The sequence below is a fragment of the Gobio gobio genome (genome assembly GCF_949357685.1).
Source record: "Gobio gobio genome assembly, chromosome: 3".
Lineage (NCBI taxonomy): Eukaryota > Metazoa > Chordata > Actinopteri > Cypriniformes > Gobionidae > Gobio > Gobio gobio.
The window spans coordinates 45130464-45156239 of NC_137099.1; the positions used below are offsets into that span (position 1 = coordinate 45130464).

At 36.7% G+C, this 25776-nt stretch overlaps 1 protein-coding gene across 1 annotated transcript in view; it reads left to right on the forward strand.

Moving 5' to 3' along the window:
- Nucleotides 1–18187, forward strand: part of tacr3a (tachykinin receptor 3a) — a 64953-nt gene extending 46766 nt beyond the window's left edge. Inside the window, exons 4-5 of the mRNA XM_079812408.1 lie at nucleotides 11768–11964; nucleotides 16949–18187. Of these exons, the coding sequence (XP_079668534.1) occupies nucleotides 11768–11964; nucleotides 16949–17237 (486 nt within the window). The 3' untranslated portion in view covers nucleotides 17238–18187. The remainder of the gene's footprint in view (nucleotides 1–11767; nucleotides 11965–16948) is intronic.
- Nucleotides 18188–25776: the final 7589 nt, after the last annotated feature.

Sequence of the window (25776 nt, forward strand, 5' to 3'; positions counted from 1 at the left end):
CTGTCATTTTGTTTTTAGACCACGAAATCAACAATGTCACCAAAGAAGTGTGTTTCTGGTTGTGAGGGAAATATATCCTTGTTCAGTTTCCCATATAAACCTGGAAGCTTTTCCGGAGCAGCAATGGAGTTCTGCAATTGTGTTTGTTTGTCCCAGGTCATGAGTCGAAAACGCTGACGGTGAGTGAAACAGCGTCTCGCAATCGGCGCGTAAGTGCATATAATGTCAACAACACAAATGTAGTGAATAGAAGTTATCCAGAGAGGGATAATGCCATAATGTATTGTGTGTGTTTGTCATAGGTGTGTGTGTGCTCGTTTTTTCTTAAGCTCCGCCCACGGCACTCATTCACGAGTTTGGCTGTTTTCAGAAAGAATCGGTACAGTGTTTCTGTCTTTTATAAATATGATAAAACTAAAGACTCTTCGGAGATATGAAGGATATAATACTACTCTATAGGTACTCAAGATTAACATGAGATTGGCAGAAACTGTGTGTGTTATGTACCCTTTAAAGAACACAGAAGTAGCCAGATCATTTCCATAATGACCAACGCAATCTACCAAGAGCAGCGCAAATTAGCGTAGGGTCGCAAACAAGAAGAACTGCTGATAATCAGGTGGTGGGTGATCTACTAAAATCACAGGCAAAAAATGGGTTAAGGCATACTTTTTTGGGGCGTTAAATAATGGCGCAAATACCAGTAAATTGACTAGCGCAAACCTTAGTAAATCACCTTGCGTGATTCATTTAAATACTCTCCTTCCATAATTTTTGCGCCTGAAAGGGAAAACCCTGCAAATGCATATGCAATGAGGTCAGCCGCAAAAATAAGCCTGTACACACCTTTTCAGCTCTATTTTTTTACTAAGTGCAAACAGCACCTCGGTATTGTTGTACATTATTGTACACTTTTTTTGTATTGTTGTACATTAACAGGATGCAATAGTATTAACAGGATCTAGTAAATGTGGTCATGAGTCTAAAAAGTATGGACGTGCTACTGCCAGTTTTTCAAATATAGATACGAAATATTGCAAATGCAATTGCACTTCATACAAGTTGAACCTCGCATATCTTTGATATCAGAACATGAGGACGTGATTCCATCAGAGATCTCTACAACCTGTCAACTGTGGAAACCCAAGTCAGATTCTTCCTCCAGTGTACCAGAGTATGTCCATTTACCCTTATTAGCTGATAATTCTGATTATGTTCAATATGGACACATTTCTACCATAGCTCTGCTCTAAGAAAACCTAGCGATCAGGTGTTTTTAATCTCATCTGAAATGATATTAATGCATTAGAAGAAACATGCATTATGTAATCAGATTACTTTTTGATCTAACAAGTAATGCATTACATAATCAGATTATGTTTTGAAGTTAATGCAAATTACGTTCTAATAACACAAATACATTTATTTACAGTCAAAAAAAATTACTGCAAATGAAGTATTTTCAAAAACAATAGTTACAGTATTAGTAAGAATTGTAGCTGAAATATAGCTATTGATGCATGATGTCAAAATGTAGTGGACAGATGATTAATCAGATTTTTCTATCTATCTATAGAAGGATAGAAGGAATGCATGGATATTTCTGGAGCAACTTGGCAGTTCATCTTGGTTTGGAGGGGAAAAAAATAAAATTCAACGGCTTGCCACTTGATGCACAAGGGTCCACTGTAGAGGTTGGTGTGCAACTATGCCATTAAAACCGCACTGTGGCGGCACTGTTAGTGGGTAGCACTGTGTTGCCTTACAGCAAGGAGGTCCCAATTCGGGTCTTGGCTGAGGCAGGAGGCCTCTCTGTGTGAAATTCGCATGTTCTCTCTGTGTCTGCGTGGGTTTCCTCCATGTGCTCCGGGTTCCCCCCCATTCCAATAACAGCTGCATAATTGAATTGGAGAAGCTAAAATGTCCATAGGTGTGAATACGTGTGTGTGAGTCCTGAGCCATGGGGTGGGTTGGGGAAAGACCTGGCGACATAACCCGGAAAAAATCATCACTAAGAAAATTCAGTCCATACCAAGAAGAGTCATATACAATTAAAATGGTTAATGAATGATTTCTTTATTAAGAACAATTTTATATTTTATGTTTAAAACAAAACAAAATAACTTAGCAAAATGCAGTGAAAGATATTTTTAAATAATATGGCTAAGGACAGAAAGAGGCGGTGCCGGTGACCCTGTGGCATTGCATCTTTTTGAGTTCATCTCCTGTTTGACCTTTTAAACACAGTCTTGCATAGTAATTTGTATTTGTACTTCCTCATGTTGACAGAGAGCACAAACCTTGGTTGCTCATCCATCACGAGACGCTGATCCAAAACTGTCTCTTTTTTTAAAATGCCACTTCACAAAGATTTTTGAATAATTCATATATAAATCTAGACGGACATATATTTTAAAACTCAATTAGGCGGTGGGTTGTATAAACAGCTGCCGCTAATCGACTTTGTATTAAATAGTCTGATTTTGGGTTAACGTGACCCTTTGATTCATATGGATGTTTTTGTACACTACTTAAAATGGTATATATTGGTTGGGCAACCCAGGCTCAATGAAAATACTTGCCTGTGGCCAGGGACGTGCAGACATTTTGGGGGGCAGGGGTTCAAGTGGAAAAAAAGGGCACTTCTCATAATTATTATTATTATTTTTTTTAATTATAAAACAAACGTTAAATATATTAACACAACTTCCTTACCAAATTATTTTAATTCCCTCACACTCATGCAATTGTTTCACAAGCCCTATTCGGACGGTAATTGTTTCTCACATGGAAGTCAATGCATAAATTTGCATGTCACCTCAGTGATAAAACTCGTGCATTCGGATGGTGATTTATTCACGGTGGAGGAGCGAGTTTTTTGATCCTGCGCACCTGGGAACGCGCCACTCACTTGGTCAATAACATGATTGTATGCTGTAAATAAAATGTCATATGCTTGGCATAATAAGAATAAATGCATATTTAATTGAATAATTGGAAAATAATATCCTAATTATTATTTAATGATTTCAATCTGTTTAAAAATAGGAAGATATATAGGCACACATTATATTTAAAATGGTTTCCTATCTTGTATTTAATCTCAAAATAAAGGATGTAATTTTGTTCCACATGGAAATGAGCTGAAATAAGTGAATACAGCCTCTTATTTACATGAGGTAAACATAATGCTGCTTGGTTATTTTAACATATATAATTGCTGCCGTAATAACAGCCCATTTCAAATGTTTATGTGCTTTTATTCTTTTTATTTTTTGAGCGGTGATGAAATATATTGCTCTTTTAAATACTTGTCAGCATTTCAGTAATAAAAGGCTAGATCTTTAAAATGCATCCAAATTACAGCAAAGCGCAAACGTACGGTGCTCTGCAGTGGTCAAAAAGGATATAAACAGTGAATTTTGAAGTGATATATTCTTGAAAACTCAGAGATGTGGATTTGGACGGCAATTCAATTACCACACAACCTTGGTGTTTCTCAAAAAACAATAGGTAATTCGGCCTGGGATTTTTACGTGAAAAACACTGAGATTCTGGATTCGGACAACAATAAAATCACTGACTAGCCCCTGTCAATGATAAAAATACCTTATGACCCCACGAGAAACAATTACCGTCCGAATATGCCTATACTTGTACAGATTTCTTCAAAATAATCAGCTCACCATGGTCTTCTTCAGTATTCACTATAGGTTTGAGCAGGCAACAGCAAATGAAACATGAATGTTTTCTGCTACTAGTTTCAAGTATAAAAAGTATACAGTATGCTGCTAGTTTCAAATAAAATATATTTCATTACCATAGAATTATAAGGTTCATTTTTGTCAAAATTGAGTTATTCACATATTCTTATTCCGTGACAACTTATTTACATTATGTGATGTTTTTTTTTAGGTTGTGTACATTTTAAGACTTTTTTTATTTAGAAAAAAAAAAAGGTTCTATCTACAAAGTCGAACTCTAAGTTGGTATTATAAGATTCTATTTGTGAGCCAATCAGCACTTCAAATGAACACAAGAGGACCAATAGAGACAGAGCGACACACGTCATAATCTGAAGACCACGCCCACCGGTAAGTGCACTGCTGTACACTTTGTCACATATCCGCTTTTAGACATTGTTCTGTTTTTTGTTATAAGTCCGAAATGACAAAAATGCAAAGTCAATGGAGAGCGTTGGATTGTTTTCCCCCCGGTGTGGGCGTGGCCTAAATACACTCTGTCTCTATAGACAACATTTAAGCTTCCATTTTATCCATCTATAATGGCTTATTTTCCTCTTTAGCCATTTCCTTGAGGGAAAATATCTTTGACGCTACAAACCAGTTTAAGCTTGACTTTTTGAATTTTTTTGTAACAGAAGGTGAAAACTTCTTCCAAAAATAGTCCAACGGAAAAGTCCAAAAATAGTCCAATGGAAAGACAAAAAAATGAATCCAGAAATAGCCCAATGAAAAATTCCAAAAATATCCCATGTAAAAAAACTACGGAAAAAATTATGAAAAATTTTCAAAAATTGTCCACTGAGAAAACACAAACAAACAATAAATAAGGTCCAAAAACAATCCGAAAGAATGGCAAAAGGTAATCGTCAACTTCATCAAAAGAGCTTGTTGATTCTTGCTATTAAACTTGCTCCTGGAGAAGACACAGCTTATCAATAGGTCTTTCCAGTATGTTGGACTTTGTTTTAACCAAGACCCGACGAACATGTCCTCTTTTGTCAGGTAAGGTCTTTGTGATCAGTCCGATAGGCCATGAGTTCCTGGGTGGTGTATCGTCCACTATAAGAACTATGTCTCCTGGCTTAATAATTTTTTTCTCACTTCATGCCATTTCTACCTTTCTTGCATTAATGGCAGATACTCTCTTCCAAAATAGATCACAGATATACTGGACTCCGTCTTGAATACGAGTCGTTTTTATGAACAGTCCAGGTGGCAGAATAGGTTTTCCTTTCTGCAGTAGGAGATGATTACAGGTGTGAGAGGCTCTGGATCTGTAACATCATCAGATATGGTGGTAATAGGAGGACCATTGACTATAGCTTCTACCTTGCAGAGTGCTGTCTGTAGTCCCTCTTCATCTAAGGTTTGTTGTTTTAGGACGGAATACAGAGACATCTCCATTTTACCTGTTCCAAAGATCCCCATTTACAAATTTGTGAGGATTTTGATATTGTGCATCTAGGGTCTCTGTCATTTTCATGTATGAAAATATATATCATTTTTGCTTATGCAAAATCTTTGAAGCACAATATCTCAAAACTGCTCAGAATGCAGATAAAGCCTTATAATTCCAAGATGGCAATTTTGCTTCAATGTCTTCTTTTACTCTGATGTAAAGAAAACTTTCAAAATACACATTTAGATGGTGTTTGTTTTAAGCCTACTACCTATCGTCTGTTTGCATCTGTAGATTTCTTCTAAATTGGCTGTCTCCCTGGGTTGCAAGGCGTTTTGGTTTGAACATTGGGGGGTTGAATTGTAAACCGTTTAACGGGGTCCCAGGGCATATGCTTCCTTGTGGTTTAGTTGTTTGCCTTTCGCAAATTGTCCACACATGCAAAGTTGTAATCGACTTTGATTACATGACTGCAATAAAGTAGCCCATAACAATCACTTGTTTACCAAGTGCCATGAAGACAAACCATGTAAATTTTTTCTTATGAACATGTTAATTTCGTGTCATCTGAAAGCCAGGTTTTTCCGAATATCTGTCATTATGAGCACATTTTACATGGGGAAAACCAATAGTTTAGTCAATAATTCAAGAAGGTTCTTGTCCTTGGCCTTATGAAAAAGTAACATGGTTCTTGTAACTGTTTGTAACTATGGCATTTGTTACAACAAGCATAAAAAGTAATGGTTTCTATTCAGATTTTCAAAATCACAGTTCATCATTTCAGATCATTTAACTCGAGGCGTCTGCTTTTAAGTTCTGTGAGGAATAAGCATAGACCGTAAGAATAAGACACGCACCGTGTCTTCAACTGGAACGCCATACCCCCTCGAAATTCACTCCCCGGACTCCTACCCCCCGCGAACCCCCCCCCCCCCCCCCCCCATTTCCACCCCTGTCTATATCAGTGTATTGGTCAGCACTTTATGTCGGCCCATTGACCATTTTTCATTCCACAACCTTAAAAAAAGATCTCCAATCTCTATTTGCCACGGTTGTCTAGTCCCTATCCAATCGCCAATCACCAAAAGGACTTCTTTTTCAGTGAGAGTGCCCTTGTCTTTTCTCAATCTTTGTACTGAAGAGACAGGGTGAGATAAGCGAAAAAACAAAAGAGATATGCTGTTATGGTGCCAAATGCAGTGCACTTCCTTCAGCTCTCAGTATGCAAGAAGCTTCTGTCTGGAGACGTGTCTTGAGAGAAACATTGGCTTGAAGGTGAGCTGGAATGGCAATCATATAAGCTTTCCTTTTACCCCAGGACACCTTCTCAAGTCCACCTCCTGCTGAACCGTTGATCAGACACTATATATGTCTGTGTCTTTGAAATGTGGGATAAGGAATATTTTTAATGCATCTTTGGGAAAAACAAAGGAAGGTATTTGGGGCTGGAATACTGATACAATGCCCACAGAAAAATCATAATATGAGTTCTTTGAAGAATCTGAATTCCAAAATGATATATGTATTTTATGTGTCATCCACGTAGTGTCTGTGAAACACACCTTGTGTAGTCCTCTGATCTTTCCTTTGATGATTTGTTTCACAGTTAATGATTTATGATGGACTGGCATCATATTTGCTATGCTCATTATTAGGGTGTCTGACATACAAAAAATGCCTTTTCTATTGCAAATATATATATCTTGATATTCATATACAATATTTACTCTGAAATGATTTTTTTCAATCAAAAGTGTTTTTATTTTATTTTATATATTAAAGGGATAGTTCACCCAAAAATGAAAAGTATCCCATAAGTTACTCACCCTCAAGCCATCCTAGATGTATGACTTTCTTCTTTCAGACAAATACAATTGGCGTTATATTAAATAAAAAACACCCTGGCTCTTCCAAGCTTTATAATGGGATTGAATAGTAACTTGGATTTTGAAGCCCAAAAAAGTGCATCCTTCCATTATAAAAGTAATCCACACAGCTCCAGGGGTTAATAAAGGCCTTCTGAAGCAAAGCGATATATCCATATTTATACATTTATAAACTATAATCACTGGCTTCCGGTAATGGCCATATGCGCGTCGAGTTCCAGCGGAATAATTCTTTCTTTTTATATATAACTCCGATTGTGTTGGCTGGAATAAGAAAGTCATATACACCTTGGATGGCTTGAGGGTGAGTAAATTATGGGATCATTTTCATTTTTGGGTGAACTATCCCATTAAAAAAATATTAATGTATGTTTTAAAATAATATTTTAATATTTTAATTAATTCAATATATATATATATATATATATATATATATATATATATATATATATATATATATATATATATATATATATATGTATATATTTTATTTAAACGTTTTAATGAATTTTATTTATAAAAATTCCATACACCATCTTATTGAAGATTTTTGAGTAATAAAAAAGAACTGTTGACTCAGAAATAGATCTTACCAATTCTAACATAGTTTTTGTTACCTTATCAAGATTCACTATTAAAACATATCTGAATGCATTCATACTCATGATTTGCAAGATAATGACACATCGTTCTGGGAAAGCACATTAAAAGTCATGATGTTGCCTAATTTATATTGCCAGCAACAACATCATTTTTGATGTCACCCCGCCCTACTCATAATTACACATGATTCCACACAGTTTTTTAAGCCAAAAGGTTATTTTTTTACAAAATAAATAATAATAATAATTACATTTATATAGCGTTTTTATAGGCACTCAAAGCGCTTTACATAGAAGGGGGGAATCTCCTCAACCACCACCAATGTGCAGCATCCACCTGGATGATGCAACAGCAGCCATATTGCGCCACATACCAGCAGACCGAGTGATGAAGTCAATCGTATATATATATATATATATATATATATATATATATATATATATATATATATATATATATATATATATATATATATATATATATATATATATATATATATATATATATATATATATATATATATATATGGGTATGATTAGGAGGCCATGATGGACAGGGGCCAATGGGCAAATTTGGCCAGGATGCCGGGGTTACACCCTTACTCTTTATCGAAGGACATCCTAGGATTTTTAATGACTACAGAGAGTAAGGACCTCGGTTTAACATCTCATCTGAAGGACGGTGCTTGTTACAGTATAGTGTCCCCATCACTATACTGGGGTGTTAGGACCCACACAGACCACAGGGTGAGAACCCCCTCCTGGCCTCACTAACACCTATACCAGCAGCAATCTAGTTTTCCCAGTTGGTCTCCCATCCAGGTACTGACCAGGCTCAACCCTGCTTAGCTTCAGTGGGAAACCAGTCTTGGGCTACAGGGTGATATGGCTGCTGGTAAAATACCCCAATACTGTGTGCAAAAATAAACAACTTTAACTTACAGATGCTGAGAATACAGTTCTGTCTGAGTGTAAGCCTGTGTGCTTATCCTGTTCCTGTTGCAGTGTGATAATTGACTTTCAGACCAGACCATATATTGAGAATTAACTTTTATTCTACATTACACGGACTCCATTTCTATAGTCAAAGATTTCTGCTTTGAAAACAGCTCAAATGTAGACTTGCAGAAATGACACACATTTTTTTAACAATCTAACCCTAATGATTGGTCAAGTTAACAATGAAATTAAAATCTTCATTACACTGTGACAGCATCACAAAATAAACCGTGTGAACATACACTGAGACTTCTGCTAGAAGAGCGATGGACATGTTGACTAGTAATTGATTATAATCTTTTTTCCCCCCAGCTTTTGTGCACTTGGGAGGAAGCTTTGACTTTTGACATTCTAGTGTTCTCACAATACAATAAATTCTTATCTTAAACGATCAAGAGAGAAACCTGGTTCCTCAAGAAATTACCATTTTAATATGAATATATCGATGGCAAAATGTAGTAATGATTATTTTCACATATTCATTTGTCCATTTATTGATTCTTTTATTGATCTCTGAGTTGGAGAGATCTTCAGATTGAAGAGTAACAAAGCTCCACTCGCTGTCTATGTGGGACAGCATGAACAATGCAATAAAATTCATTAGTGGAGTGAAGCAAGAGGCTCCTCCAATCAGACTTTGTGATGTGGCTACAGAAACATTTCACCTCTTGGAGGATGGGAAATGGATTTGTTATGGCAGAAGTCCCTGCAGGGGCAGAAGGACCCTTGCTTGAAGAGAGAGTGGATATTTTGAGGACCGAACAAAACTGACAGGATGGAGAACTGCACAGATCTACACACAACACAGTTTGACAACTGACACAAGAACGGTAAAAGCAGCAGAGAAGCTACGATGATTTTTCATGAATTGTGGCAATTAGAACTTAGACAACATACAATTTTCAGGAAAACGTATGCCATGTTTGCTGAACAAAGAGGAAGTCAGAGAAGACCTCATGTGGTGTCCTTGTTCTGTTGGAAATGTGTTGCCTGGGGTTTTCTTTCTTGCTGCAGATGCATTGCTTGCCCAGAGTGTCAAAGCCTGTTGGTTGCACGGACAAGATTTTGGCGTCCTGACATTGTTTGGTGCTTTTGGGTATGATGTTTGCTGTGGGATTTGAATGACAAGCAATGTCTTCATGAATTAACATAATGAATAAAAACACAGCCGTAAAATTGTTTGTGATATGATTGCTCCTTCACTGTTCTCTTTGTTTTTGTATGCGTGAAATAAGGTCAGTCACAATGTCGCAATGGCTAAAAGCTCTCTTTTTTCCAAAACGTTCTCACTCCCAGCTCGTTACATTTTGACGCTCAGGACCCCACAGCGTCACTTTTTTAAAACACAGGGTACTCCATTGATTTAAATTAGAAATCTGTGGCGTCATACACAGATGCGTTGGGTCATGATGAAATTATATATTGGGTTATGATTTTGCCATTATGGCATGTTGGAGTGTGATTCTCAGTTTAATCAGCCAGCATACTTTTATTTACATTTATTTTATTTATTTTGATTTACGCTATATAGACACGTTTGAACATGTAACTCATCAGACCACTCTGATTCATCAGACCAGGCCACCTTCTTCCATTGTTCTGTGCTCCAGTTCTGATGCTCACGTGCACACTGTTGGCGCTTTTAACTTCTTAAAGCAGCACTAGGTAGGTTTTGCTCTCGGGGTCCCCCTACAGTTGGGAAACAGTATTGTCCTCTACTACTGTCCTAAACTCTGTCAGGGGATGCTGTGCACGTGCATTTGTTGACATGACAACCATGATAGCCCTGAACACTGCAGGAGGAGTTCACATGTCTATGGAGTTCACATGCAGGTGTTCTGCTTGCGTCGCGTGTGAAATGTCTTTATCCCAGGTACAGTGGCATATGTTTCAGCATATCATATGAATATCCTTTCATGGGTTTTATTTTTTTCAAACGCCAAATGATCGCGATGCTCACGTTTACAAGCCAGCGTCATTATAGTAGCCTAGTCTATTGGTTACCGTTTTACAGAATCTATGATACTTCAATTCAATGTTTGAGTGGTAGGTAATAACCATATATCGTCAATATTATAATATCAAGCTACCATAGATGAATCTGCAAATTTGAAAAATCGATTTGCATTATAGCTTGAGGCAAGACAAATAAACAAATATCACAGACATGTTAGGTATCCTAAAATATGATTTTGTACGTCTTATGTATTTACTTGCAAGAATGTAGCCCCTCCTCCTCCAGCTCACGCCAACGAGCAAACGCTGGCCCAATGTTGATCCTCGTCCTGCCTTTAATCCGATCACTTTCTCGTTTCCTCTTTTTGCTTTCCTCCGACAAAACCTTTGCTTTCTTATTTTTCTGTGCTGCTTCGGCCATGACTATAACATTCGGCACACAAACAATAGTTGTTTAGTTGCACGTCCGAATTTAAGGAAGTGGGGGTGGTGGTGAAAGTGACGTATATGCCGTAAAGCAGTCGAATTTTGTAGTTCTTTTTTTTCTCGGGTTACTACCCAAAACCCGAAGTTTAAAAGTACGATTAAAAACGATATAGACCCCGTCAGGCTATGGCAGACGTGTCATTCAACCTATTGTAAGTCGATGTATCATCACAAGAGTCTTGAAAATATATTATGAAGGTTGAAGAGTTACCTAGTGCTGCTTTAAGCAATTTGAGACACAGTAGCTTGTCTATTAGATCGGACCACATGGGCCACATGCATCAAGGTGCCTTGGCCGCCCATGATCCTGTCGCCGGTTCACCGTTGTTCCTTCCTTGGACCAGTTTTGATAGATACTGACCACTGCAGACCGTGAACACCCCACAAGAACTGCAGTTTTGGCGATGGTCTGTCCCAGTCGTCTAGCCATCACAATTTGGCCCTCGTAATACTCCCTCAAATCCTTACGCTTGCCCATTTTTCTTGCTTCTAACACATCAACTTTGAAAACAAAATGTTCTACTATATGTCTAATATATCCCACCCACTAACAGGTGCCGTAATGAAGAGATAATCAGTGTTATTCACTTCACCTCATAATGTTATGCCTGATCGGTATGTATATATATATACACCAATTATGATACAGTATTATGTCATATTTTACTTTTTGCCTTTATTTTCTGTTTTCAGGTGGTGAAAATGATGATCATCGTAGTGGTGACCTTTGCCATCTGCTGGCTGCCATACCATGTATATTTCCTGGCTACGGGATTTAACAAACAACTGGCTAGATGGAAGTTCATTCAGCAGATCTATCTGTCAGTCATGTGGCTTGCCATGAGCTCCACCATGTACAACCCCATTATTTACTGTTGCCTGAACAGCAGGTAAGATGCGACTTAAAGAGTGCCACAACAACAAAAGATTTATGACTCAAATGCATTTTGTCATAGCAACATGAGTGCTGTTCCCTCTTATAGTTGCATGAATGGGCCTTATCATGCAGTAATGGACACTTATCATGCAGTAATGGACGTGATTGTAATAAAAGTGTCATTAATCATTTGTGTGAAGGACAAGGAAACAGGCTTTAGCTGCACTGAACATGAATTTCCTTTTTTTAACAATAATCTTAACATTTGGTGTTCTAATAAAACTAATCTCAGTGGACTGAGGTCCAAATCTAGACCCAAGATTGGTTCCACATGGTCCATAAATAATTTATCATAAAATTAATTAATAGAATTAACAAAGCATTTCTCCACACTGAAGTTATTTCTCATTATTCTTCAAATATGACACGAATAGGTGCATTTATACAGACTTTTTAAGGGGATAGTTCTCCACAAATTTCCTCTTCTTTATGTTGATTTAAACATGTGCATTGTTATGTAAAGGAATGACACGAGAAAGAGTAGCTTGGACTGTAGCATGTGAAGCTTTGGGGGTGTTAATGGACTCGATCTACTCCATTTATGTTTTGATCTTCGTTCTGAATCTGATCTGAATGTAGTCTTTGACAAAAACGTGATTTTCTCAGCTTTTTGCACAAAATGTTGCTTGTTTTCTTTATTTTTATAAAACATTACCCACATTGGTGATAAAAAAGAATGCATTAACCCTCTCGAGTTGGCGGTCGCGCCGGCGCGATCGGCTCTCTTTTTTTCTTATCAGTGCCAAAGAGACTCAAATAACGCTGACATTTTTTGTTATTCAGGCAAGTGTTATACATCATTATAATCTGTTAAGTTTCTATTTTGTTTTGTGTACAGTCACAATAAAAACAAAATGTTTTGCTTTTTGGAAAATAAAGAAAACAAACATGATGCGCAATCTGCAGCCTCTCTCTCAAAGACATTCATTCAGATAGTCTTCAGAAAAGGACCTCTAGCTTAGTGAATACTTGTCTCACAAACATGAGACATATGTCTAAAGAAACGCTGAAATGTCAAGTTTTAAACAATGTAAACCAAATATTCTGTGTTTATGTAATCTGGTTGAAAAGTGATAGATATCAGTCTTTCGCGAGCCACTTCATTATCCGCTAATGCGACCACGTCCACTCTTTCAGATTCAAATACTGATGATCCAGAGCTGACGCCCACACATCAACTCATACAAACACATCTACACTCTAAAAAATGCTGGGTTAAAAACAACCCAAGTTGGGTTGAAAATGGACTAACCCAGCAATTGGGTTGTTTTAACCCAGCGGTTGGGTTAAATGTTTGCTTAAAACAACCCAATTGCTGTGAATGAGTAGGCTCAATGATTCTCACATCAGTTTGAAGCAAAAACTCTTGGCAACAACACCCATTATTCAAAAGTCTTGTGGACATATATATAGTGTGTGTTTTGAGGCCTTAATTCATTTTTTTTTTTCTCAAAAACCATGCATAAAAAATTGTTCTCTCAAAAATACAAGCATGTACATACATGTTGCTCACATATTATGGTAGCCCAGTTTGTGCTGAATACAGTGTAATTACACGTTTGCCATTAATGTGTTTATAAGCAACTGAAAAAAACACAAATGTCAGAGCATGTCAAAACTTCTAAAGAGCACCAAAACAGCTCAGACTCCTAAGGGTTAAGCTAGAATAAAAATATTTTTGTTGTTGTTTAAAAGGGTGTGAAAATTAATAATTTTGTGAAAATTATAAAAAATGCTGGCGGGGAAAGAGTTAAGCGGCCGTCCATCTTTAATCTTCCTGTGCATAGCTGAAAGAAAACAAGACATTCACTGAATTACAACGGCACAGGGATCATTAGAAACAATTTTAGAGTCAATTTCTTTTCTTTAAAAGGTTTTAATTAAAGGAATGTTCCTGGTTCAATAAAAGTTAAGCTCTTTTGACATCAGCCTTGACGTTTCGTCGATCGCCACAGAAGAACATTTTGACTCATCCTTTAGTTAGGGGAAGCTAGCAAAAGTCATGTTTACAGCAATTCACCTACAATGGAAGTCAATCAGGCCAGTGCATTGAATAAAATGTCCACTGTTAAAAAAAACAACAAAACCTTATACATGAGACTTGTGTGGTAAAAATTCATTTATATCCAGTTTTCAACTCCTATCATGACCATTTAAAGGGATAGTTGACCCAAAAATGAAAATTCTGTCATGGCCCAATCCCAATCCCTTCGTTTTACGCGTTCACGTGAAGGGGTAGGGGTGTCTCGATTTTCTTTTGGCTGGAGTGGTAGGCGTAAGGGGAAGGGCCAGAAGGGCCCTTCAAACGAAGATTTTTCAGGACCACACTTCGAACGAAGGGGTATGAGGAGTTTCCCTTCACAGACTACCGTGCTGCTAGAATTTGAGTGATGTGAACATATTAATAATAGTAAAAAAAATTAAAAATAAATATATATATATATATATATATATATATATATATATATATATATATATATATATATATATATATATATATATATATATATATATATATATATATATATATATATATATATATCTGGTCATCCTTCATAACGCAGTCGATATTTACATCACATATCATCTGTAAACTCTTGCGTTACCAAGGCAACGACTGACTTGACGTATATGAACATTATTGCAGCACCACAGTAGATAACAAAACCATATCCGTACCGGTCAGCTCGGATCAGCACGGAATGGACCGGTTAATAAACAAAGAGAACAGTTTGGCCCGATGGAAAAGCGGCTTCACTAGTCTTGTATGTTCTGTATCATTCTATCTATCATTCTGTATCATCTTCGGAAACTATAAGGCTCATATGATTTTGAACTGAAAACGAGCGCTGTTTTATTAAGTCCAAATACAGCACAAAACAATGTTGGGAGTGAGTAATTGTTGAACGTGCTCGCGCCTGATTTCTGTTAAATATAGCCTACACACATCATTGCTGTTCATACTGGTTAAATGTCACAGGACACTATTAAAAGAAACGGGGTATGATGACATATGATGACGTGTAATGGTATAGTGGGGGGGGGGGGGGGGGTTACTATGGTAGTCAATGGCTGCCGAGATCTGCTTGGCTACAAACAGTCTTTCAAATATCTTCCTTTGTGTACAGCAGAACAAATAAATTAATACAGGTCTGGAACAACTTGAGCGTGACTAAATGATGACAGAACTTTCATGTTTGGGTGAACTATCCCTTTAAACCTGATAACCAGAAAAGAACAGTAAAGAAAAAATCACTCACAGGTATTTACATTGGTAACAAATTACTTGTGCCTAGAATTATTTGTGATACGTTATGTGTAATGAATATTTAGGAATTATTAAAGATGAAAGACACAATATTTCTACCCACTTGAACATGTACCAGTGAAATGCACATCATTCCCTTCATGTCATGGCCATACAAAATCATTGTCAAGTTTATTTAAAAGCTTACTGTACCATCCTGTGAGAGCATGTCTGTACATTTAAGATCCCCATGAAATGTAGATAATTACTTTTATACAGCTCTGCAGCCTTTTTTTTTTTTTTTGGAGCACTCTACCAGTTGTAGCCTGGCAACCATTGCTATCCACCATTAACTTGATCAAGCTGGGACAGCCATAGCATTGACTTTATGTAAATGCACCACAGATGGAAAATGCAAGACTGGATGATAAATAATCCACATCTAATTTCTTCAGGTCCCATTTGGCTTAGTTTGCAATGACACCAGTACCAGAGCATAACAATTTGCAACCATACGCTATTCAATGAGCAGAAAAGTAGACATGGCAAGATCATTATCAATCAATGAGCTGAAAATGGCTGTCAGGAGGGAAAAAAATGCTGTTTAATGTACCTGTTAGTATTTGATTATTACAAATACATAGCATAGGCTTGTTATGCTGGCAGCAGCCTCTGACACCTAACCTGTGATATTGGTTTTCTCTTTATTCTGTGCAGTCACTCGAACTTAACACATTGATTGCTTTTAATGGCTTTTGGTCATTTGCAAAGGTATTTTTTCCTACATTCTCCTTCTTATGGAAGCCTGTTTCCACTTTAGAGAAAAAATAAAAAGGTAATTGTGAGATAATGTTTAAAAGAAGAAATAAAGTCACACTGTGAGATAAAACACATGAAATGAAGTTGCAAATGTGAGTGAGAGATATAAAATCATGCATAAATGTGCAATTAATATTCCCTTTTTGCAAGGGCTGGATGATTAATCGAAAAGTAATCAAAACCGGAATTCAGAACCGTCATTTTCTCACGTCGGTTATTTCGTTTTTTAATCCTGTTAATATTTCCCCCTTAAAAACATGCTACCGCGTGTGTAGTCACGTGACTCCGCCCCGTCCAGTCAGCGGCATGGAGGCAAAATGGATGGAGGCGAACTCAATGCGCATGCGAGCACCGAAGTGAGATCACTTTCGCTGGCATCCTCACGAAAGTTTGTCAATTGTATGTGTTTTAGTGCATTCAAATAAATGTACTGGTACTGTGCTAATTTATGTGATTTAGAACGAGTAGAAATCTTTAAGAAATGTTATGCCATGGAAGAAAGCGCCAGGACATTTGCCATAGCGCTGCATAAGGCGAGTTTGAGTCCTGGTTCAAGGTTCGGGGCTTTCTCAAGCCAATATCAAATTTAGTTTCCTTCAATTATTTTAAAATTACAAAGATAAGAAATGCACTCTTTCATTTAAAAAAAAATATCCCACGTTTACTAGTTGAGCATATTTACAGTACAAACCTTGTCAGTGAACTATGAGGGCAAAAAAACACAAAAAACTAAATAATCGTTAATTATTCGTAATTGAGATAAAATGTTCAATTAATCGAGATTTTGGTTTTAGGTCATATCATCCAGCCCTACTTTTTGCTCATAGACTTGTGCAGTTTTTAATTCATGTTATTTTTCGCCTTGGCTCAGGTTTCGGGCTGGTTTCAAACGGGTTTTCCGCTGGTGCCCGTTTGTGAGGGTGTCTGACTACGATCAGCTGGAGCTGCGGGCCATGACACATAAAGCAACGCGTCAGAGCAGCATGTACACGCTCTCACGAATGGAGACCACCGTGGTCGCTGTGTGTGACCCCTCAGAGCCAACCGCCCACCCAGGCCGGAAGCGCCTCCTCAACCACCAGCACAACGGCTGCAACAACCTGGCCAAGAGCAAAGACGTAACGTATATGCAAAGCGACCCGAAGGAGGAATTCTGTTGAGATGGACTTTTGATGTAAGATTCACATTGAAGTAACAAGCACAGCCATTTTAACGAACCTCCTTCTGTCAATTTGCAAGGGATGATAAGTAAAAGTAGACTGTTGCAGTTTCCATTTTAGCTATATCCTTAATTAAATATGCTAATGTATAACACACACAACAGCATCCTCATACTGTAATTTTTCTAGAAATGTGTTTTATGGAACTGGTGTGCTTTGTCTTGAGAATCCCCCCCGGCACTCACCATCACAAAGACCAATATTGTCCAACATCTGAGGAGCACTTTGTCCATACCAGAAATTGTAGATAGAGGTTGCCCTTTGATGCCAATCAGGTAGTGTTCTCTTTCATCATGTGGTTAGCAAGGTTAATATGCTACATGAATGCCAAAGGTCCGATTTCTCCCTGGAGCTGAACACTCAGTTCTTGTTAAAATCTCTCATGGTTCAGACTGATGCTACATCCTGAGCTATGTGAGTAGATGCGTTTCCAGCACACAAGCTAATTGGCTGAATTGTGAAGTAAAATTTGTGAGCTTCCTATTCTCTCTCATTTAATCTGAAACATAGGTTACACTTTGTTTTAAGGTGACGTAGTTACATTGTACTTACTTAAATATACGTACTTAGTTGTGCATCAATTGTAGACAGAGGCTATTATTGGAATAGCATGCTACTTTTACTACTACTGCAGTGTGTATGCAGATTTTCAGTTTGCATGGAATAACTGGAGTGCACTCTGTGGCATACTCTATCCCAAAATGCAATGCGCATGACTTTTCATGACCTTTCATTTCAAAGAACCAGCGGTGTTCTTTGTTGTTACATGGTTTCATTGGTCTGCTGATCAAATTTTTATTTGTTTCTTTGATAACTGAAAGCTACTTGCTGAATTAAACATGCACAGAGCAATGTAGCATGCTGCTCTTTGAAATGTGCGCATAATATGTACGGTTGCACATCCTATTTTTGAAATGTATATGTAGCATACATTGCTGCAGTATAGATTTGGTCAGTCAATGCTGTATTTGATCAAAAATACACTAAATAGTAATATTGTGAAATATTATTACAATTTAAAATAACTGATATATATTTTTTGTTTTATTTGAATATATTAAAAAATGTAATTTATTCCTGTGATGGCAAAACAGCTATTACTCCAGTCTCCTTGATGATAGCATGACGTTAAAAATGCAATAAGCAAACAAACTGATGAAAAGAGGAGAAAACATCATCCTGCACTAACATACATTAGAAAGATTTTTAAACTCATTACCACATTAACTAGAATTTGTCAAATCATAGTAAAAAAATTCAGGCCTCTCCAATTAAATTTTTTCTAAACACTGGTCACATCTAAATTTTTCAGTTGGCCAAATTGAATTTCTGTGTATTGATACAATTTAATTCACAGAAATTCAATTTGGCCAACTAAAAATAGTTTGATTCTGTTGTATTAATTGTGCTAAATGTTGACTAACTTGTAGCATTTTCAAGAGCTTTAGAGTCTGGACCTTCTTGAATTATTGACTAAACAATTGGTTTTCCACATGTGCAAAGTGTGTTCTTGACATGTATTAGGAAAAACCTGGCTTTCAGATATTCCAATAGATAGAAGAACATGTTCTGTATAAGAACATTTTAAGTAAAGGTTTTAGGTCGCTTATATAAAATAAGTACTATGTAAACCAGTATTTGTTAACTAGGCTATTACTTTATTGCAGTTATCAATCAACTTTGCATGTGGATGATACCAAAAAAGTAACAAACAAGCAAACATATAGAATTCATGAGGAAGGTTCACAATTCAACCTTATGATCACACAATTCCCACAACTGACCAACAACTCAAACTTAGATTCATTCATCCATTATACTCTTTTCTAATAATTTAACTCCCATTATTTGAGTTATTTTGTCTATTCTACCCCTTGATTCTTTTTTTTCTTCAGTTTTAGACATTTTCTTTGAAACTCTGCCAGCAAAGCTGGTGTTTCCTGTGTACTCTTCAATGAAGCTTCCAGCTGAGCACCAGTGAGGGGTTGGTTTCTCAAACTAGAGACTGTGATGAATTTGTCCTCTTGTTGCTGTGCATTGCCATCTACTTTCTGCCCTGGCTAGATCCAGTTAGCTTTCTACTTTAAAGACAGTAGACATGGAACAGCCTTCATTTGATGAGTTTCTAGAAAAATAGCCATTTCTGAAGCAAAATATGACCAAATATATTTCAGCAACTGTAAAAAAGACATCGTATTACATTTTCCACACTCCATTAAACAGCACATACATTTGCAACTGCGTTAATAATAAGAAACGTTTCCTGAGTACTAAATAAGCATATTTGAATGGTTTCTTAAAAATGTATTAAACACAAAACTGGAGCATGTATCTAAAAACGTCAAATTATTTCAAACAGTCATAATAAATTATTATTATTGTTCTCAGTTGTATTGTGTTGTTGCACCGGTAACACTTTAAAATAACTATAGTGTAATAAAGTATTTACAAATAATTTGCAAATAGTTAATTAATAGTTTATAAATAGTTAATAGTTAATACATATATACAAATAGTGAGTTTTTTTATTCATTGTCACTGTAATTAACAAATTGTTAGTTTAATTAGCTCATGTTGAGAGTTAGATAATGCTTTGTTAACAACGTATTATCTGTAAATAGTTATCACTTTAGATAAGGTAATGGAAAATGAAAAAAATGGCATTAATTAAGTGTTTTAAACTTTATTGGACATTAATTGCATTATTATTAAGAGGTCATAATATATATGTGTATATATACATAAAAATGATTCATAAGATCACGTTGTTAAAATACATCAGTAATGATTAGGGGGAAAATATACAGTTTTTACAGTATAAAAACATTTCCATGGAAAGTCCCTATAAAACATGGAAACCCTATGTGTGTGTGTGTGTGTGTGTGTGTGTGTGTGTGTGTGTGTGTGTGTGTGTGTGTGTGTGTGTGTGTGTGTGTGTGTGTGTGTGTGTGTGTGTGTGTGTGTGTGTGTGTGTGTGTGTGTGTGTGTGTGTGTGTGTGTGTGTGTGTGTGTGTGTGTGGTGTGTGTGTATGTTTTGTATTTGTAACTATAAACGAATAGTTTGCACATGATTTGTAAGTACTTTATTATTACACTATTGTTATTGTAAAGTGTCACCATTGCACATCATTTTGTCTTGTAAACTAAATAAGTAAATAAATTAAACACATGAACCAGGTTAATGATATTTTGCTTAATATGGAGAACGCATTTTCATACCTGGGTGGAAATGCCAGAGTCTTTCCTTGCTTAACCTCGGAGTGATGTAAGTGCCCCCATTTAAATGTCTGCCTTATCCTGTCCTTAGGTTGTTCTTCTGGGTTTTCCATGATATGCTCCAAGTCTATGCTTTTGCTTTATATCTTTATCTTGTGCTGTGTTACGGGAATCTAGGACTCATACATTTAACAGGTTATAGGGATACTTCACCAAAAAATGAAAATTGTAATTTATTTACTCACCCTTGTGTCACTCCAAAACTGTATGAATTACTTTATTCTGCGGAACAGAAAAGAAGATATTTAGTTTGAACCAAACAGTTTTGGTTACCATTTACTTCCATTGTATGGACAAAAAAAATAAACATCTATATATTTTTTATGTTCCAGAGAAGAAAGAAAGTTGCAACATGAGGGTGGGGACAAAATTGTAATTTTGGGTGTTCCCCAAATCCCACAGGTTTGCTGTTACAGAATTTTACAGATTTTATTATAATAGGTTTGCATAGATCATATACTCCCAGTGGAAGGTTCCCTAGCAGAGGATATATATTCCCCAAAGAAGGTACATTTCCTCAATTCCCTTCATTTTACCCATTTAGAAGCAATTGTGCAGTAATCCACCGCTAATAAACACAAGATCTATAGCTGGTCTAGCCTCAGGCATTGATCGGTTAAGTCTGAGGAGTGCTGGCCACAAACTTGAACTCTTTAGTTGTTCCTTGGAAAACATGTCTGGAAACCTTGGTATGCTCACCCTCACTGCACCATGAATTGCAAGTTTAATGGATTTTTCCAGGTGAGGAACGCCAGCTGTGGCCCTTCAGATAAACATGACCTCTTCTCACTGAGTGCATGTGTGTGTCCTCAGACACATGCATTAATGCATGCATGCTGCATATATTCATCATAATATAGTGAATTTTTTTGAATAGTTGTGTTTTTAAATATATTTTTATTGTGCATTTGTGTAACACTTTATTGTGTCATTGTCCCTTATAAAATTGTGTAGGTTAGATTAATGTGCATATGGCCATAATGAAAGTATGCCTCATATAAACAAATACAATATTTTTTTATTAACAGGAAAAAGTATGTGAATCCCTGTAAATATCCCTAATGACTCCCCAGAACACCTTAGATTAAGAATTGATTTAATAAGGTTTCATTAGTTACCCTCATATCGTTCCAAACCTGTAAGTCCTTCGGAACACAAATTAAGATATTTTGATGAAATCCGAGAGCTCTCTGAACCCTCCATAGGCAGCAACGTCATTGCAACTTTCAAAGCCCAGAAAGGTAGTAAAGACATTGTTAAAAGAGTCCATGTGACTCCAGTGGTTCAAACTTAATGTTATGAAGCGACAATAATACTTTTTGTGCGCAAAGAATCCCCAAAAATAATGTCTTTATTCAACAATCTCTTCTTGTCTGTGTCAGACTACACTGTTGACGTTGTAAACACAGTGCAGCACTTCCGGGTTCTACATCAGAACGCCAGCATGTCTAAATGAGCCGGCGTTCTGCCGTAGAACCTGGAAATGCTACACTGTGTTTACAACATCACCAATGTAGGAGAATGTAGTTGATTCTAATCACTTCATTACATTAAGGTTGAACCACTGGAGTCACATGGACTATTTTAACAATGTCTTTACTACCTTTCTGGGCCTTTCTGGGTTGCTGCCTATGGGTGGTTCAGAAACTTTTCGGATTTCATCAAAAAATATTGTGTTCCGAAGATGAATGGTCATACGGGTTTGGAACGACATGAAGGCCTGTTCACACCGGGAATAATATCGCATGCGCTTATCGCCAGCATTTTTTGAGATTTTTTTCGGTGCGTCTTGAGTGTTCACACCCAAGCGATTTTCACTGCCGATGTGCCGAGTGAACGTGCACATTCAGTAGATAGCGCTCCCAGTACACAAGGTGGTGCTGCGGCACTTTACGCTTCTGACACTCGCTTGTCACACAGAAGAAGAGAGACAGTATTTACGTGCTTGCCAAAACCATAGGCATATTATGTCTATGGCCAAACCCATTCACACATTTTTTGTTAACTGGCAAGCAACATTAGCAGCTCATCTTCTTCTTTGTCTACTTACTACTTCTTCGTCGTATCAATGCGCGCTCGGCAAGACCGTTTTGTGCTTGAGCGCCACCAAGTCATGTTTTACTGTCACTTAAGCAGCTCCAGGCACGTGAACAAAAGGTCATTGGTTGGCCAGTTTTTAACGCGCCGCGTCAAAAACCCGAATCGTTTTTTTTTTTCTAATGACGCTTTTACGCCTGCCATTTTGCTCGTGGGTGTGCACACTCACATTGGCACCCTTTGTTTAGTCACGAGGGGTTAAACGTGCACAAAAATCGTCCTGGTGTGAACAAGCCTTGAGGGTGAGTAATAAATGACAGACTTTTCATTTTTGGGTGAACTAACCCTTTAATTTCAACATTAACTAATACATTATTAAATTCCAATTTGCAACGCACTGTGAACTAACATGAACACACAATGAACAGCTGTATTTTGACATTACCTAACATTAACAAAGATTAACAAATACTATAACAAATGTATTGCTCATTGTTAGTTCATGTTCGTTTATACATTAATGCTACCAAATGGACCTTATTGTAGAGTGTTAACGTTTTTTTTTGTATAGTTTTTTAAATACTTGTATTCAGCAAGGATCAGTTACTTTCAAAATTGACAGCAAAGACAGTTATAATGTTATAAAATATGTATATTTGAAATAAATCTTGAGCAGCAAATCAGCATATTAGAGTGATTTCTGAAGGATCGTGTGACACTAAAGTCTTAAGTAATGATGCTGAAAATTCAGCTGTGTCATCACAGGAATAAATTACATTTTACAATATAATAAAGTTTAATACGTTTAAAGAATCATCTTATCATTTAATAATGATTTTACCTTTATGAACATGGACTAAACATCTTAAAATAGGCTAATGAATCATACATAGACAAAGGGACGATATCAAAGAACTTTGTATTTTGATGTTCTTTGAACAAAGTACGTCTGGCATTTTGTTGTCTCATATCAGCTCTTTCAAACACTTGCACATGTCCTTTAAGTGACTTTCCTTTGACTATGTTTGGAATCTTGTTTCAGTGTTCATTTTGTTGATGTTAAGTCAGTGTATTGCATATCAGTAACCCTTTAATCTGTGCATAGCTGCAATTTTAGACGAGCCTTTAACCGATGTTCTTGTAAATAGGACAATTCACCTGCCTAGTGAATGTGCTGAGACCATTTGAAAGTATTAACCATGAATGCGGTAAACATCATGGACATATTTTAATAGTGTCGTACATTCCTAGTATCTCTAAACAGTAACAACGAATGAATGATCACGCCATTATCAACTCCCAGCAGTCTGAGTGAACAATGGAGAATGTGCCAAACGTGTCAAAGCATGTACTTCTAGCCTTATCGATGTGTTTCTAAAATTCATGTATGTTTTAAATGCTCCATATGTCCTTGTTGTACTGTACATTAATGATCTGTTTGAGGTCTGACAAAACCTTGTCCCAAGTTTGTGGCCGTATCTAATAATAATATAACACAAGGATATTTTGCTTTACTATGTGTAGTGTAAATATAACCAACACGATCTCATGACAATGCGTATCAATAGTACGAGTGTGCAATCTCGTGCAATGTATATCTCGTGCCAAAATGAGTTTTGGCGTGCATATGCTACGCAGTTTTTCGCGTGCATATGATACGCAATTTATGGCGTGCATATGACACGCTTTTGGGTAGGGTGAGGGTAGGGTGTGGGGGTTCGTACGTATAATACGCCATAAAGTGCGTATCATATGCACGCCAAAAACTCATTTTGTCGTATACATTCCACGAGATTGCACACTCGTATTATTTATGCATTTTCGTGAGATCGGGCTCATATAACACTGTGTAGCCTACTTGTGGAAAATATTTGTGCAGGTTCTTACACATACAGTATTAACTAAAGCAGTATTAGATTTTACATTTAAATAAAAAAATGATTGTATAATTATATTCTCATATTGATATGCTTTATTGATAGCTTGTAACAAATTAGCCTTTTAACTGAATGTTTCAGCTACTGTTTTCTTGTATAAACAAGCACCCGTTGCCATTTTCCTAGATTAAATGACTTTACTGTTTACAAGCATTCATATTTTCGAGGAAGGATAAAATAAAAACTGTGGGATAAGGCTGTCTGTTATTCTGGACATGCTTTTATAATAGCTTTTTCAATAATGATGTCTGATCTGCACATGACAGAATTAGTTAGTGTAATGTTTACTGTGATTCTTAACGTTTGTTGAGTTTAATGTGTTTGGTTGAAAAGCTCTGTATACTGCCAGTTATATTTAATTTAATTTATATTGTTAGATGTGTTGACTCTAGTACAAGTATTGTAATTGCCAAACTGTGATTCTTGGAAATAAATGTGTTCAAATGCTTTTAAAATGACAAATGTGAGCATCAATTGACGTCCCTGTCGAAAAGCTGTTTTGAAAGGAAATAATTGCCTCTTCTGTTACTAAGTTGAAATAGGGTCAGCTGAGCAATATAAACTGAAAACCCCTCTGGACTCAATATGTTTGTGATTCGTTGTAGCTGAGAAGGTGTCGTTTCTGAATCACTGATTTACACTCATCTTGAGGCACTCAGAGGACTAGATGGAGTACTTTTAAGAATAGTTCAGCATCAGTCAAGTGTGCACGGGATTTTTACAAAAATCCGGTGTAACTCAAATGAGACTAATCCCCAACCCCCTGTGATAACACGTGTGGTGTATATCTTTTCACTCTGAGATAGCCTACTCCTTTCTGATTTGCTCTATTTGCCATGGAATGTTCCAAGACTAAAATTATGTGAGTTTACCAGTAAGCTTAAAACATTTTCTAGCCACCAAGGTTTAACACAGTGAACTGTTACGAACCGCCACAATCTTTTATGTTGTATGTATTCGGTTACTGGTTAATCTGAGACGACCAATATCAGAGAACCTGAAAATGGTAACATTGAGGGGATAAAATTCATCACAACATTTCTATCTCTATCACAGAGTATTTCTATATGAGAGCATAAACTACTGCAATGGTAAAAAGAGAAGAGCTAGCCAAGATAAAATGGAAATGCTCTGTGCAGCACATCATAGTTCATAACCCTCTAAAATAAGTTAAATGAGCTGGCAGAATTTATCTGATGCACTCAGTTGATCCCTGACCAATTTATATC